Source organism: Vicia villosa, linkage group LG1 (genome assembly GCF_029867415.1).
Source record: "Vicia villosa cultivar HV-30 ecotype Madison, WI linkage group LG1, Vvil1.0, whole genome shotgun sequence".
NCBI lineage: Eukaryota > Viridiplantae > Streptophyta > Magnoliopsida > Fabales > Fabaceae > Vicia > Vicia villosa.
This window is the reverse complement of record NC_081180.1, coordinates 161,652,256-161,668,315: the sequence shown is the minus strand read 5'-3', so window position 1 is coordinate 161,668,315 and position 16,060 is coordinate 161,652,256. Positions and strand designations below refer to the sequence as shown.

Genomic DNA, 16,060 nt, shown 5'->3' with positions numbered 1-16,060 from the left:
GGGCCTATGAGTCTCTCTGCTCTTGCAGGGAGAACACACACACACACACCTGTACTTTTTTGGACAGTACAAAGTTCTTTCCTCAACATAACTGCTTGAAAACAAGGGGATCATTATTGATATATATCAATTGATGTCTGTCTAATTTTCGCAGTTTGATATCAAATTTGTTAGTCCAGCGGAGATCAATACCACTTGAACCTTTTGTTCACCAGACCAGACCCATATTTGGCCTATGCGCTTATGGTCTAAAAAGAACCATCATGGATCAAACGTTATTGTCATAAACTAATAGGTCACACCAACAACAATTTAACTGACCTTCATAAACAATGGCAATGCCAACAATTATGCCTTTTTTTTATTGTTCTTGGAGGTGTGTTGGTTGATCCGCCTGAGCAAGTGGTAATGGTGACATCTTATATTAGATAATAATTAGGACATGAGAATACATGATATCATGTATCTAGTGTTTCAATAATTTAATGACATTGAAAGACATATGGTTCTTAATGAGTTCCAACAAGCCAATGAAATATAAACTAAACAAGCCAATTCATGTGACAATTTTGTAGGTGCGTGTGTGTGGTCTAGTGATGAAACACTTGGGTCTTGAGAGTGTGCTCCTCTCAAAGTCTCAGGTTTGTAACCTCTACCACATATGGAGTTTGCAGGAGTCAAGATCAGACATACATTATTACTCAAAGTCAAAGTCAACCAATCAATACAATGCTAGGACTTCCCCGTATCCGTTAATTTTTTTTACAATAGATACTTTTTACTCTATATAATTCATATCCAGGGCCGGCCCTGGGCCAGGGCAACCAGGCCCACAGCCCAGGGCCTAAAAAAAAATAGGGCCTCAAATTTTGTATTATGGGCCTTATAAATAAATCATTAAATTGTATATATAGAAGCTGGGTTGCAATATAAACAAACACGTGCTTGTAGCTTAGCAGAAGCGTAATGATGCCTGTAATTGGAAGGACGCGAGATCGAATCCTGGTGAGGTCACTATTGAGTTTTGTTTGTTGTTTTTTTTTTCTGTCTTTTTGAATTTGAATGTACTTAAAGCGCTGCTGCTGGATGACTGGATGAGAGGATTGGATTCTCTAACTTTCAACTCTATACCTTTCTCTAACTTTCTCTCTATCTCTCTCATGATTTACTTTCTCTCACATCTTTTTCCCTCCAAAATTAATATCATATCTCATTTGTCTTATTCAATTTTTTGCCTAAAGTTACTCTACCTTTCCCTCCATAAAGGTAGAGAATCCTTGTCCCTAGATGAGTAGTACCACACCAAGTTTGCAACAATTCTCCTTCGTTATAGCCATTAAATTTGTTTTTTTTTTCTTTTTTAATAACTAATAAATCTTAATATTAATATATAGATAAATATTAACCTAATAAATATTAACCTAATAAAAATTCACCTCTTTCTCTCTAACAAAAGGAAAAATAGTGACTTTCTTCTCTCTTCTTCTTTGAAACAAAAGGAAAACATAAAATTCAAAAATCAAAATTCAAGGTTAGTTGTTCAATTTTTTTTCTTTTTTAATTGGTAATTTCTTCTTCTTATTTATTGTTTATTTTTCAATTGGTATAAATTCTTCATACAAATTAAATTCCAACTAAATGTTAATTTTATTTACTAATTATTTTTTAATTTTTTATTTACCGGTTCAACTTCAACGTTGCGAAATTTATCGGTTCAACACCAACGTTGTGAAATTTATCGGTTCAACTTCAACTCTTCGGGATTGATCAATTTTAATTTCAGGTTCTAAATTTTTTTCATTATTCCTCTATGCCTCCTAAATTGCCTCCTAAGATTAGAAAGTTTGATTCTGGATATGAGAAGCGTAAGAAAAAGAAAAGACTTGATGAGTTAACTCAATCTCAATCAGGAGCTCTTGATAAATTTATTATAAAAGAATCACAAATTCCTAATGAAAATCAAAATGTTGATGTTGGAATTATTGAAAACATGGTTTCTACTGAAAATATGGAGGAAAATGCTAATGTTAATGCTACCGAAAATGATAATTTAGATGCTGAAAATATGGAGGAAAATGTTAATATTAATGCTATCGAAAATGATAATTTAGATGTTGAAAATATGGAGGAAAATGCTAATATTAATGCTACTGAAAATGATGATTTAGATGTTGAAAATATTGATGCTAAAAATCTTGATAATGCTAATGACAATGGTGAAGATAGAGATATATTTGATCCAGCAATATGGGATTCTCCTGAGTCTAGAATGATTGATTTATTGGCAACAAAAGGTCCTAAAAGAGATTTGTCTATTGTGAAGGATCCTAAAGACAAATCATTTAGACGTTTTACGGCTGATTTGTATACTAGGGTGTGTTTGTTTCGGTGCTAGAAAACAGATTCTTGGGAACTTGAGGCTGGAAATAGTTATTCCTTTGTTTGGTAGATGGGAAAGAAAAAAAATGCCTTGGAATAAATAATTCCCAGGAATATAAGTTATTCACAAAATTTTAACTATTTATTCCCATGTCAAAGGGTGGGAATTATATATTCCCATGGGAATAAAAAAGATTTTTTCTTTACCCACCTCCCTATGGGGGTCACCCCAACGAAAACCCCATTTTACCCCGCTTCGGAAATGCATTTCCGAAATATTTTTTTTCTAAATTTTTCCAGACTTCGGAAGTGCATTTCCGAAAAAATCTCAAAAATTGGGATTTTGACTAATTCGGAGATGCATCTCCGAAACAACAAAAAAAAAATCTAAAAAAATCCCAAAAATTAATTTTAGAATATTAATTAATTCAATTATCATAAATTTGACATAATTTATGAGTAATGAATAATAATAATTATATATTTTGATATAATTTATGAGTTATGAATAATAATTATTATATATTTCTATTTTGATTCATATTTTAAAATTTAAAATAGTTTTAATTAAAATAATTAAAATAATTTCACTTATAAAATGAGTTATAATTTTTTATTTATATATTTATATATTTATAATAATTATTATATATTTATATATTTACAAAAATAATTTAAAAAAATGAGTGTTTTAATTTATATATTTATATATTTATATAATAATTATAATAATTATTATATATTTATAAAAATTATTATATATTTATATAATAATTATTATATATTAATTATAAATATATTTATACATTTATATAATAATTATAAAAATTAAAACAATGAGTGTTTTAATTTATAATATATATATTATATTTATGTATTATATTATATTTAATTTTAAATAATTCAAAATTTACTTATGAAATTAAGATGTTTTTGATTTATATAAGTTAGTAAAATAATTTTTAACTTTAAAATTGTTTAGGAAATTTTATACCTATTAATTGTATTGATTCACCTTGATTTTATACCTATTAATTGTATTGATTCACCTTGATTTTAATTTTTTAATAATTATTGAATTCTTTCAGAAGTGTATATCCGAAACATTCCAAGACCAATTTGGTCTTGGAATATTTCGGAAGTGTATATCCGAAGACACCCCCTCCCAAAAAATTCGGAAGTGTATATCCGAAGACACCCCCTCCCAAAAAAAAGTGTTTTCGGAAATGCATTTCCGAAAACCCAAAAAAGGGGTGTTTTCGGAAATGCATCTCCGAAAATACCTTTTTTCGTATTTTCGGAAGTGCATTTCCGAAATAAGACAAATTTTGAAAAAAAAATAAGCGTTTCGGAAATGCATTTCCGCAGTGAGGGTATTTTGGGTTTTTCACCAGAGGTGACCAAGAAAAGAGGGAGGTGGGTAAAGAAATTTCCATAAAAAATAACCAACTCAAACTACCCACTTTCATATCATTTTAACACAATATTTATATTTTTAAAAATTTAAAATTATAAATAAAATAAAATTCAAAATTATTCCTTGGAACCTTAATTATTTACCAAACAAATTGATGGGAATAAAACTCCTGGGATTACCATTCCAAGGAATAACATTCCTGGGATTGTAATTTAAATCCGTCAAACAAACGCACCCCTAGAGTTTTACCAAATGGGGAGAAATGTGATAGAAATTGGCTTGTTTATTCAAAAAAAAGCTTGATAAAGTGTTTTGTTTTTGTTGTAAAATTTTCAAAAAAGGAATTGGTAGAGGTCAATTAGCAAATGAGAGTTTTTGTACTTGGAAACATGTTGGTGAAAGACTTAGAGAGCATGAGACAGGCATCGAACATGTTCACAATATGACTATTTGGTATGAGTTGCGTAAAAGAATGCAAAATTTTCAAACTATTGATAAAACAACTCAAAGGTTGATTGAGAAAGAAAAGGAACACTGGAAAAATGTTTTAAAAAGAATTATTTCAATAGTGAAATTTCTTGCTAAACATAATTTGGCCTTTCGTGGTTCTAATGAGAGATTGTACCAAAATAGCAATGGGAATTTTTTAGGCATAATTGAAATGTTAGCTGAATTTGACCCTATTGTCCAAGAATATGTTAGACGTATTACTGATGATAATATTCATGTTCACTTTCTTGGACATAAAATTCAAAACGAGTTAATACTTTTGCTTGCTTCTGCAATTAAAAATGAAATCATTAGAAAAATCAAACAAGCAAAGTATTTCTCAGTGGTACTTGATTGTACTCCTGATGTTAGTCACCAAGAGCAAATGTCTTTAATAATACGATATGTGGATGTTTCTTCAAATATTGTTAGTTTTGAAGAATCTTTTTTAGGATTTTTGAATGTGAATGATACTACCGGTCAAGGGCTTTTTGATGTTTTACAAGATGAATTGAAAAATCTTGATCTTAACATATTTGATGTGCGGGGACAAGGTTATGATAATGAGTCAAATATGAAAGGAAAACATCAAGGTGTACAAAAGAAATTTTTAGACCTAAATCCAAGAGCCTTTTATACTCCTTGTGCTTGTCATAGTCTTAATTTGACATTGTGTGATATGGCTAACTCTTGTGGTAAAGCTAAAGATTTTTTTGGAGTTGTTCAACGCATTTATACTATTTTTGCTAATTCTACTAAGAGATGGCAAATTTTGAAAGATAATGTAAAATGGTTAACGCCAAAATCATTGTCATCCACTCGTTGGGAGAGTCATGTAGATAGTGTCAAAGCTATTAAAACTCAAATGTCGGATTTTAGAGAAGCTTTACTTGAAGTGTCAGAAAAGGATCTTGATTCTAAAATAAGAAGTGAAGCTAAATCCTTAGCAACAAATGAGCTTGGTGATTTTGAATTTTTAATGGCGATAATTATTTGGTTTGAAATATTATCTACAATTAATGTGGTTAGCAAGCTCTTACAATCAAGGGATATGGTTATTGATGTTGCTATGAAAAAAATAACGGGATTGCTTTCATTTTTTAAGGAATATAGAGAAATCGGTTTTAAAAATGCCTTGAATTATGCTACAGAAATTGCCTTTGAATTGAATATTGATCCAGTATTTCCTCAAAAGCGTGTAATTCGAAGAAAAAGACAATTTGACGAGAATTTGAATGCCCCACCAATTGAGCTATCTGAAGAGGAATATTTTAGAGTTAATTATTTTCTTTACCTTGTTGATCAAGCTGTTGTATCTCTTAATAAGAGATTTGAGCAATACCAAGAATATGAAAGTGTTTTTGGGTTCTTTTTTACTTCTCAAAATTTAAAATCATTGGACGACGCAACTTTAGAGTCTTGTTGTAGTCATTTTGAAGCAACATTGAAACATAATGAGCAATGTGATATTGATGGGAAAGAATTATGTCTGGAGTTAAAGTTGCTAAGAGATACGTTGTCTGGAGGAAATATTGGACCTATTGATATATTAAGATTTTTGAAAGGCATGGATTTTTATCCTAATACAATTATTGCATATAGAATTTTATTGACTATTCCTGTGACAGTTGCCTCTGCAGAAAGAAGTTTTTCAAAATTGAAATTGTTGAAGTCTTACTTACGGTCTACCATGTTACAAGAAAGACTTAATGGGTTAGCATTATTAGCAATTGAAAATGATTTGTTGGAGAATATATAATATGAAGACTTGATTGAAGAATTTGCTTCAAAAAATGCTAGAAGGAAGACTTTTTTTAAGTAGTTAGAATGTATTTTGATAATATTTATTAAAATATGAACTTTTTTTTTGTGGTGCTATTGATATTATTTTTTTTAAAGAAAATTATATTATCTATCAGGAGCCATTTTCATTATTTGCCCAGAGCCTCCAAAAAGCCGGGACCGGCCCTGTTCATATCCTAATATTTTTATCCCGCCTAACCTAAGAGGTATATCGTAACTAGTACTTCTACCCGTGCGATGCACCTGACAAATTGTGGATATATATTGTATTTTTATGTAAAAATATAAATGTATGAAAAAATGAAAAAATATATATTTTTTCATATTACAAAATAAAAAAGTACATTCCACTGATACAATAAGAACATGAAACATAAATTATCCTTCTCTGACTTTCCCTGCAATTGAACAAAAATAGAGAAAGTAATCTTTGAAATTTAAAAGCAAAAAAAATAAATATAAAAGAGAATGTAAAACTTTTTATAGCACTGATAATGATATATAACCTAACTCATTGTTGAAAAGTGAATTAAAATAGCAATTTAAACAAATTTACACAATATGTATGTCATGTGCAGCAAAACCTTTCTAATTTGTAATTGACACTATCCACCTATAATTGTTAAATTAAGGTGTTTCATCCCATTTTACATAAATTAAGGTGTTTCATCCCATCTTACATTCATGCCATGTTTGATTTTGAACTGATCAATCAAATTTTGATCTGAAGTGATTTTCATCACAATATAGCTTTGCCACTTATTTTCAATACTACCCTTGGAAACTTGAATCTTGAAAAGCATAATCTTGTCCAACAATGAATTAAAAACAGCAGGCGATGAAGTGACATCATTAACCTATACATTTTTCAAGTATTAGATATATGTAATCAAAGGAAAAAACATAAACTTAATAGTACATATAGAAAAATATGAATGTTCTGCCTCAAATAGTTTTTTTTTTATATGCGGATTTTCTAATTCTTCTGTAGCCACACGGTCAAAGAGTATAAAAGTCAAAGAACCACTAACATCAGCAGCTTGAACATGTATCTTAATTCTATAAAAAAATTGTATAAATTACAACGGAATATACACTAATAAAAAATAAAACAAACAACGATTTTGATACCTTGGATTCGCTGGAAGAACATCGACACAATTTTCACAAAAATACAATTCTTCACTTAACTTATAGCTTATAGCGGATGGTTGAGACTGATAGCTTATAAGCTAATTGAAGTGTTTGGTAAAATTAGCAGTTCAATTAACTTATAAATGTAAAATGACATAAAAATATTTAATATATAATTATTTTATTTTAAATTAAAATAAATTATAAGGGTTAAAATAGATATTAATTAAAATAATAAGGATAGAAAAGGAAGAAAAAGTAATAAGCTATAAGACATAAGCTAAAACGCTATTTAAAATAGCGTCTGGAAAATAAGCTATAAGCTAGTAAAATAAGCTATAAGCTCGTGATAAAAAGACCGTTACCAAACGGATCTAAAGTATCATATGAGCTTATAAGACATAAGACCTAAGTTATAAGCTCGAAAACATGTCTTACCAAACATAACCTTAATGTGATTTTGGATTAATGTGATTTAGTGAATTAATGATTAATGTGAATTAACGTGAATGCATCTATAATTATGGGAATTTAATATTTTGTCTATTTTGGGTTAATATATTATTATTATTATATTATTATAAATAATTAATATAATAATGAATTGATATGCCAATTTTTTAGGCAACCAAGGAAAACATAAACGTGGATTAAAAAAATATTGATTGAATTGAAAAATTATTAAATTATATTTGAAAAGAACAGCGTAAGTGAATGAGTTAAATAAGGGAATATAGAGTGGCTCTTTAATTAGAGTTTACAACTTATTATAACTTATAATTATAATTAATAGTTAATAATTAAATTATATTTATTGGGAAAGAGAAAGAGTAAAAGGTTGTTGAGATAAAAAGGGAATAGAAGAATAGCAAGGTTTAGGCGGGATGTGTTTAGTATTGTGTTTTAATATATTAAAGATGAATGTGATAAATACAACGAGAATAATCTTCAGTTTGGGCATGCACACGTGGAAAGGAAGTTACCAGAAGAATTCATACAAATTAGTATGCCACATGTATCTTTTTATGGCAATATTATGCATGCAAACAATATCGCTCACACCTAAGGACAGGCCTTCAACCCGGTAGCATAAATCCAATGACCCTATGCTAAAGACTTGATTGCACCTATAAAATACCGACTCTAATATTCTGGTTCGTCCCTTGTTTTTGTAAGCTGAATAGTTAAAATGGTAAAGCAAAAAGTAGTGGAAATAGCATCCACATTCATTACTTTACGCAAAAGACTAACGAAAAAAGTCGGTAAGATTGCATTGAGACCCTTTTGGAAATATATGCGGTGCTGTTAGTGTAGTGCAGCCTCTGGTCATTTTGAAGTTGGCATATTCTACAACTGATTATAGCTGGTTTTGCATTGTGGCAGACAACGAAATCCTTAGAAACAGCACTCATTCTCAACGCGTTTATTACTACTATTAGATAATCTTATCCTTTGCGGGTTCAGAGGACTACAACAAACTTACTGAAGTAATAATCTATCAAGGACATCCATGTTTACTGTACAGTCAATCTCTTGCTATGCCAAATGTCTCATGTTTAATGATCTTATGCTTTCTCTGATCATGACCACAGTTAAACTACAGTGCGAATCAAATTCTAACAAGCCCAAAATCCTATAACAACAACGGTCCATTAGAGAATAACAAAATAGGCAATATATGTTTTTTTTCAAAGAGGACTTTGCAGACTTTATTACTATGATCAAACAGCATATTGTGAAATCAACAAATCCAAAAGTCTTGATTACGTCCTAAAAAGTAGTGGTTGTATCATTATGTCATTCAAACAAATGGATAAATACACATGTTGTAGAAAAGATCACGAGAGCATGCAAACCATAATGTGCCAATTAAATAAAACTAGTAGACTTCTACTTGAAACCCAAACTACAAGTTTAGGGGTCATCGAAATTGTTTGAGTTTGGGTAAAGGCCTAATCCATTCATCATCATAGCAACATGTATATGGCATTATATAACCCGTCATCCATCCAACATCCCTCTAAGTTAGTTGATGACATCTATAGCTAAAGAATAACTTAGAGCATAAGGTTTATAGAGTTGTCAAGCTCTATCATCTTACTAGATCAAGATTGGTCAAGCACCCAAGGACTATTAGATCATGCGGAAGATTTGATTCACTAACATCATCCTTCTAATGTCTTTGTACCTTCTTATATATAAAATTTTGGAACCCTAAAATTGTCATGTCCTAGTAGTACACCTAATTAGAGTTTATTAGTCCACTTAAACCGTCAAATTGTACTCTACAAAATATTTTGACATATATCCCCAAAATATATTGTGACTAATAGAAGTTTCTAGGCCCTTTTAACCCTAAAACTTCACTATCAAATACAAGCTACTAAACAATCTCAGGTAATCCCTATTATAGACATAAGAGATGAGCTTACGCTAGTAACTTACTTGATCGTCAAAGGGTTTACATGTAGACCACCACCATCAAATACGTTGTAAGGTCCATTGTACCAAAGTTTGTTTCTAAATTCACCATCACTAGCAACACTTAAACAAACGAGTGAGAATCGAGTGAGGTCATACAATATCATATGGCGTCGTACGTGAGAATCATCCTCCAACATTTTGACATTTTTATCCACCATATATCGAATGTTGAATCACTTGAACAAACGAGTGACAAACACTACCACAAGAAACGAGTGACAAACACATCTAGCTTCACTCCAATGTCTCTAGCGTGATCCTAAAGGTGACTTAGGAACTCATAGATATATCAAGCACTTCATATTCAACTTTGGAAACTTTGTTCCACCTTAACAACTATGATTTATTCCCCATGCGCAGAGGTTCTCGAGATTTTGATAGTGAACCAAGAAACTAAAAACTTATTTAAGGATTTCTTACTCATCGTCTAGAGGAAGTTGAAGGTCATCCAACAACACAAAAAAATGTTTGATAAGGGTCGACATGACTAAGAACCACCCGAGAAGAGCCTATGAGTCTCCTAAATGCAGAATAAGGTGTAACACTACTAGACGGGGAAAATACTTTCCTCTTGTATGAATATCGATGAACATAATTCAAAAGTCATGCTCCCCTCATATCTAGGAGTGCCAAACATGCTCCACACAAACATAGATCCATTCGTATAAAATATGCTCATCTTTGGTAGCATAGAAAGAGAAACAAATCTTAAAAGGAAGAGATATATTTCAATTTATCTTGAGCTACAAGCAAACAATCTGATTCATGTTAAGACATGATGTTTGAGACATTATGCTTAACATCTCATTTTTGCAAAACATCACAAACCTAATTCTGAATCTACATTAACACAAAACCAATAATGTCTTTATTTATTATAAAATGAATTCCAAGCTCTTAAGTAAAAAATTCAGAATATACTCTTCGAAAAACTGAACCACACTTTAAATCATTTTTAATAGAGATCGAGGATTTTCTCATTAAGTGCTAATTTAAAATTTGTAATTAAAACAATTCAATTAAATCTCTTAATGAAATACTATCTCGGGTCATTTTTATAAGAGACACTTCACGTTTCTAAATTAATTAAATAATTAATGTATCTAGTCAGTTTATAGATCAAATACATTAATTATTTAATGAATCTAAAAATGTGAAGTGTCTCTTATAAAAAAGACCTGAGGGAATATTTGTTTAATTAAATCTCCAATCAATATATTTGCATATCAATTTCAACATAATTTTGGATAAGAGAAAACTAAACCAAATCCTCCTTCAAAGCATATCTAATAATTTTTTTTTTTTCAATTCAAATCCAATCAAATCTTCTTTTTGACTAAATCAAATCTAAATCTTTTAATTAAATTGTCGATTATGATTTAATAAAATCTTTGTCAAAATTGATTTGATTTATAATTCTTCTTCTAAACACAATCTTGACAAATTTCTTAAAAAATTAAATCCGAAACAAATCTTAAATTAAATATAAGGAGAATCAAAATTCAATCCATGTAGCGCGCGTTAGGATCTCACACAATAGTTTCATAAATGAATTACAAAATAAGCCAACTCATGAGTAATAACATCAATATTGCACAAAATTAAAATTAAAATAACAGTTCACAGTAAATAATTATTTATGATATACAAACAAAAATTTATTGACAGCATATAAAATCTATTTACAATAATAAACGTATTTAAAAAAAGAAAAAGATAGACCTCTTAAGTTCGAGGGTATACTCATCAAAACCGTTACCAGCCCATCTCTAAGTCGGCCCATAAAAACCTAACGGTCAATTAGTCCAGAGCGGGAAAACAAAAGTTTGAAATTAACATTGAAAATTATATTCCCACGCAAACTAACGCGCCTAATATTTCGCTGAATTGCCAAAATTTCAAAATACAAAAATCGTATCTTCCAAATTTTAATTCAATTTAATGTCTTGAAAACGATATTTCATTACATTTCATTCAAATTCCTCAACCTCTCTCTTTCTCTTCTCTCTTTCATCGCACCACTCTCTCTCTTTCTCAATTTCTCAGGTATCTCTTCCGATCTTCTCGCACGATTCACCCCTAACCTAGAAACATGTTTTCAGAAGATTCTTTCTCTACGTTCGACCTAGGTTTTGTTTATTGATGTGTTTTGTTGTTTTATCGTTTTGGAATATGCAGGTGATTAAGCCATGGCTGGAAAAGGAGGGAAAGGACTTGTTGCGGCGAAAACCACCGCTGCTAACAAGGATAAAGACAAGAAGAAACCTACTTCCCGCTCATCTCGTGCCGGAATCCAGGTAAATCTCTCTTTCGATTCTTTTCTAGGGTTTTGTTTTGAAACAAAGAAAAAGATCACAGATTTTAGATACCCAGTTAGGGTTTGGTTTTGAATCAAAGAAAAGACCACAGTTTTAAGATACCCAGTTAGGGTTTCATTAAAAAGTTTAAATCTTTGGTGTTTCTGTATCATCGATTGGGGAAATTTATCTGATCTATGTCAATATTTGATGCATGCTTTTGATTTAAGATGAAAAATCAAACCAATTTTGACTGAAGTTTTTAGATGTTTATTGTTAGGTTGTATAGTGACACATCTGCAAACATGTGTTTTGATACCTTACTGATGACAACATGTTAGTGTACGTGTCAGTGTCAGTGTCATGTTTTTGGTGTCTGTGCTTTTTATTACATTCATATTAAGTTTAACTTTTGAGATTATATCTCATATTTTGAGATTATGTGATAGTATCTTTCTTGCAACTTTCCTTTATATTTTTTTGTTTAATTTATGAATTGCAAATTGTTTTTGTAGTTTCCTGTGGGTAGGATCCACAGACAGCTGAAGCAAAGAGTTCAAGCCAATGGACGTGTTGGTGCAACTGCTGCTGTTTACTTAGCATCCATTCTGGAGTATCTTACTGCAGAAGTTCTTGAACTTGCTGGAAATGCAAGCAAAGATTTGAAGGTGAAGAGGATAACACCAAGGCATTTGCAGCTTGCAATTAGGGGAGATGAGGAACTTGATACCCTTATTAAAGGGACAATTGCTGGCGGTGGTGTCATTCCTCACATTCACAAGTCCTTGATCAACAAAACTGCAAAGGAATGAGATGTTTGCTTTTTTGTTTTGTGTTGCTGTTTTTTACTTTAACTAGGGTGTGGTTTTTTTATTATGAAGTGATATGATGATCACAGTAGGGTAGTTTTAGAATTGAATCAATTAATATGTTTCTGTGTAAATGGTGGTGTTCTTATGTGATCCTGTTGAGTGGTTTAATTTGTTTGTCTTAAAAGATTCATGATCCTCTCATGTTTTCTCTTAACCCTTTATGTTACAGTCTGTCTATTGTAGTCTTAATTTACAATTTCTTTCTGCTTGTTTTATTTTGGCCAAAATGGTTAGTGCATACATTACATGGGCAACATTATGATGAAGATTATTGTACATTTTGGTTTCTCTCCCTAAAGCATCTCACTCCTTTGAACTTCATACTCGAGGGACTATGTGCATTGATCTTTTACCGTAAACATCTAAGCCTTATGGCCTGATCAAATCCACACGTAGTGTAACCTGCCTTTACCTGAATCATCATAATGGGCCACTGGGAATAGGTTGGCCTAGGGGTGTTTATATCTCATCTATGATTAATACCCTCTATGCATAAGACAAACACTTGTCATATAACTCACATTTAGACTTCTCTAATTTACTTAACTTTGGGAGAGTTTTTGAATATTATAATGACCGTGTAAAATTATTTATGATTTTATAGTAGCCTTTTTAAGATGCAAGAAGTTAAGACCATGTGCAATGGTGTGTTTAATTGAACTCAACATGGCAAAATCATGTGCAATGGTGTGTTTAGACTAGTGTTGAGTGTGTGTTGGAGGAGAGAGATGTTGAGAAAACTCAACACCATGTACACTGACGCAGGGGCTGACGTGGCTGGTCTTGATTGGCTGGCCAGATTTTTATCCATTTAATACTTTGAACTCAATTATTTCGTTGCAAATTATTTTTTTTTATTTTTTTTTTTACCAAAATTCATGATTTTTTTTTTCTCTATAAATAGAGACTTGGTTCATTTGATTTGGACACAGAAAAAAAAAACAAGTTTTTCACTATCTTTCTCTATTATTATCTTTCTATTAGTGTTTTTTTTGAAGTTAAGTGTCTTTTGTATCATATCCAATTATTTAAATAAATTTTGTTTTTATTACAAAAAATTAAAAAATAAATTATTAAGTATTTATTATTTTAATTTAATTTTAATCGATAATTATAATTTTATGTAATCATAAAAATAAAAATAAAATTTAAATAAGAATATGAAAATAAAAAGTGGTTGGGTAGGGTGTTGAGTGAAAAACCATTGGAGAGGGTAAAAGTTAAATGGGTGTTAAGTTATTAGGTGGAAGAAAGAGAAAGTGATGTAGAGTGTTGGAAGTTGAAAAAGTGGGTGTTGAGTGTTGAAACCATTGTAGATGGTAAGAACCAAGTGCATGTTGGATTGGTGGTGAGTTTGTCAAGATTGCTGAGTCACTATGTTGTAGACAAATTATATTTTCATGCTTCAATAAAATCAGTGCTGTTCTGATTTACTAATGCACTGTCTATCTAAATATATACTGCCAAGTTTATTTTTAAGCAAAATACTTGAGTGGATATAAGATGTCTGCTTACATGTGTGAGTTTCAATAGTTTTCTAAGTGTAAGAGTAATACAATAGATGCTCTGATTGCTTGGGTACATAATGTTGTTAGAAGTTCAATCATTTGAAATTGATGCTCTAATTGCTTGCATACAATATGCTGCCAGCGTGCAAGAAAAACGCAATATCCACATTATATTAAGGTATTCAATTTTAATTAGGGGTGGCAAATATTGCTAGTCTGTTTAGATGTGTCTTGCATAAGTAAAAGTTAAAATTTGAAAAAAAAGTTCTTATTAATGCTCGCATATGTAAGAGCATGAAAAAAAAAAAAAGGCGGGAAGTGTACACTATAAAAGGTGCGGATTTAAAATTTTGTCATACCAACAAAACAAATATATTCGATGAATCTGTCCTGTTTTACCATCCCAAAATTTAAAGTATATGATTGTATTCTAAAATTGATATATTAAAAATCTTATGAAATGCACAGTTAAAGTTGTAGTTGTACTTGAGTCAAGATCTTATGCATTTTTTACTTTCCATTTTGTCTATTACTAATTATTTTCATGAGTTTATACAGAAACAGAAGATAAACGGACAACAAGTTGCAACACTACTCATTTTTAGATGGAAAGTCAATCCTCTTAAAAAAATATAATCATAGACCTAGGAGATATAACATTACTATTCATAAGTCTTTGGATTTTTTTGTAAAAGATCAACTGCTTATGGAGCTAGAAAACCAAAAGTATCAAAAGCAAATGGTATGAATGTGTGTTGATTGTCTGAACACGTTTTCTCATGTTTGACCAATTTACTTGAAGCAACTTTGAGAGCTGCCTATCCCATAGTAAAACCTCTAATCCTTAGTTCCACCAGTAGAGAAACTCCAGTCAAGTCTACACAAGCATGCTTCCCCTTTACCCAGCCATACACTAGAGTATCTGATGCCCTAAATATCGATCGCCCCTCATGTGGATTAGTCAAGAAATTCACAGGTGTCTCTTTCTTCATAGATACTCCGGCCTACTAAAATATATCAAAGAAGACATCCATAACAAGGTCATGTCGGTATTTGAAGCCTTAAATCTCCCTACAATGAATCAAGTGTTTCCCAAATGTATCCAAATACGTCTTACGACAAACAGGGCAAACCTCATTAATAGGAAATAAATGAATTATAAGGCGGTCTCTTAGGATAGTACGATACTCCACCGAAGACATATGTTGGCCTAACCCATCAATAGGAATAGTAAGGAAAAAGTCTTGAGCATATGCAACTTGAAAACAACAAAAAACAACTTTCTGTCTAGTGGTAATGGCAAACCTTACATCCATGTCAGTAATACGGTGGGAGAACTGACTTTTTATTTTATTTTTCGCAAAACATGTTGCGGTTAGCAACAGTCGCCACTGACTTTTATTTTATCAAATTTAGGAAAGGCATAAAAGAACAGGAAAGACCTTGATAGATTTTGAGTTCGGGGGGTAGCTTATACAAAGGGAAGGTGTTAGCACCCTTTGTATCCAAGGTTATACATAGGCTCTTAATTGCTTAGCTCACTTTGTTTGATTTGTGTGTGTGCGCTTTTGAAAAATATTTGGAGTGCCAATAGTAAGGAAGACTTTGTAATAATTCTTGTGTCAGTCCTCAAGAATGTATACAAAACGTTTTCTAAAAATATTTGTTTATAGTGCC

At 30.9% G+C, this 16,060-nt stretch overlaps 2 protein-coding genes across 2 annotated transcripts; both read left to right on the top strand.

Moving 5' to 3' along the window:
- Nucleotides 1-1,810: 1,810 nt before the first annotated feature.
- Nucleotides 1,811-6,044, top strand: LOC131658513 (uncharacterized). The gene is made up of 3 exons (XM_058927801.1): nucleotides 1,811-2,374; nucleotides 4,167-5,339; nucleotides 5,391-6,044. Exons 1-3 carry the CDS (start codon nucleotides 1,811-1,813, stop codon nucleotides 6,042-6,044), a joined length of 2,391 nt encoding a protein of 796 aa, XP_058783784.1.
- A 5,594-nt stretch (nucleotides 6,045-11,638) lies between these two features.
- LOC131619796 (histone H2A variant 1) lies at nucleotides 11,639-13,064 on the top strand. The gene is made up of 3 exons (XM_058890856.1): nucleotides 11,639-11,752; nucleotides 11,885-12,003; nucleotides 12,519-13,064. Exons 2-3 carry the CDS (start codon nucleotides 11,896-11,898, stop codon nucleotides 12,813-12,815), a joined length of 405 nt encoding a protein of 134 aa, XP_058746839.1. The 5' UTR covers nucleotides 11,639-11,752; nucleotides 11,885-11,895; the 3' UTR covers nucleotides 12,816-13,064.
- The last annotated feature ends 2,996 nt before the right edge of the window (nucleotides 13,065-16,060 follow it).

Coding starts and splice junctions, on each gene's coding strand:
- LOC131658513 (XM_058927801.1), top strand. CDS start 1,811: ATGCCTCCTAAATTGCCTCCTAAGATTAGAAAGTTTGATTCTGGATAT. Junction 2,375..4,166: donor CGGCTGATTTGTATACTAGG/GTGTGTTTGTTT, acceptor TTAGCAAATGAG/AGTTTTTGTACTTGGAAACA. Junction 5,340..5,390: donor TCTTACAATCAAGGGATATG/GTTATTGATGTT, acceptor TCATTTTTTAAG/GAATATAGAGAAATCGGTTT.
- LOC131619796 (XM_058890856.1), top strand. CDS start 11,896: ATGGCTGGAAAAGGAGGGAAAGGACTTGTTGCGGCGAAAACCACCGCT. Junction 12,004..12,518: donor CATCTCGTGCCGGAATCCAG/GTAAATCTCTCT, acceptor TTGTTTTTGTAG/TTTCCTGTGGGTAGGATCCA.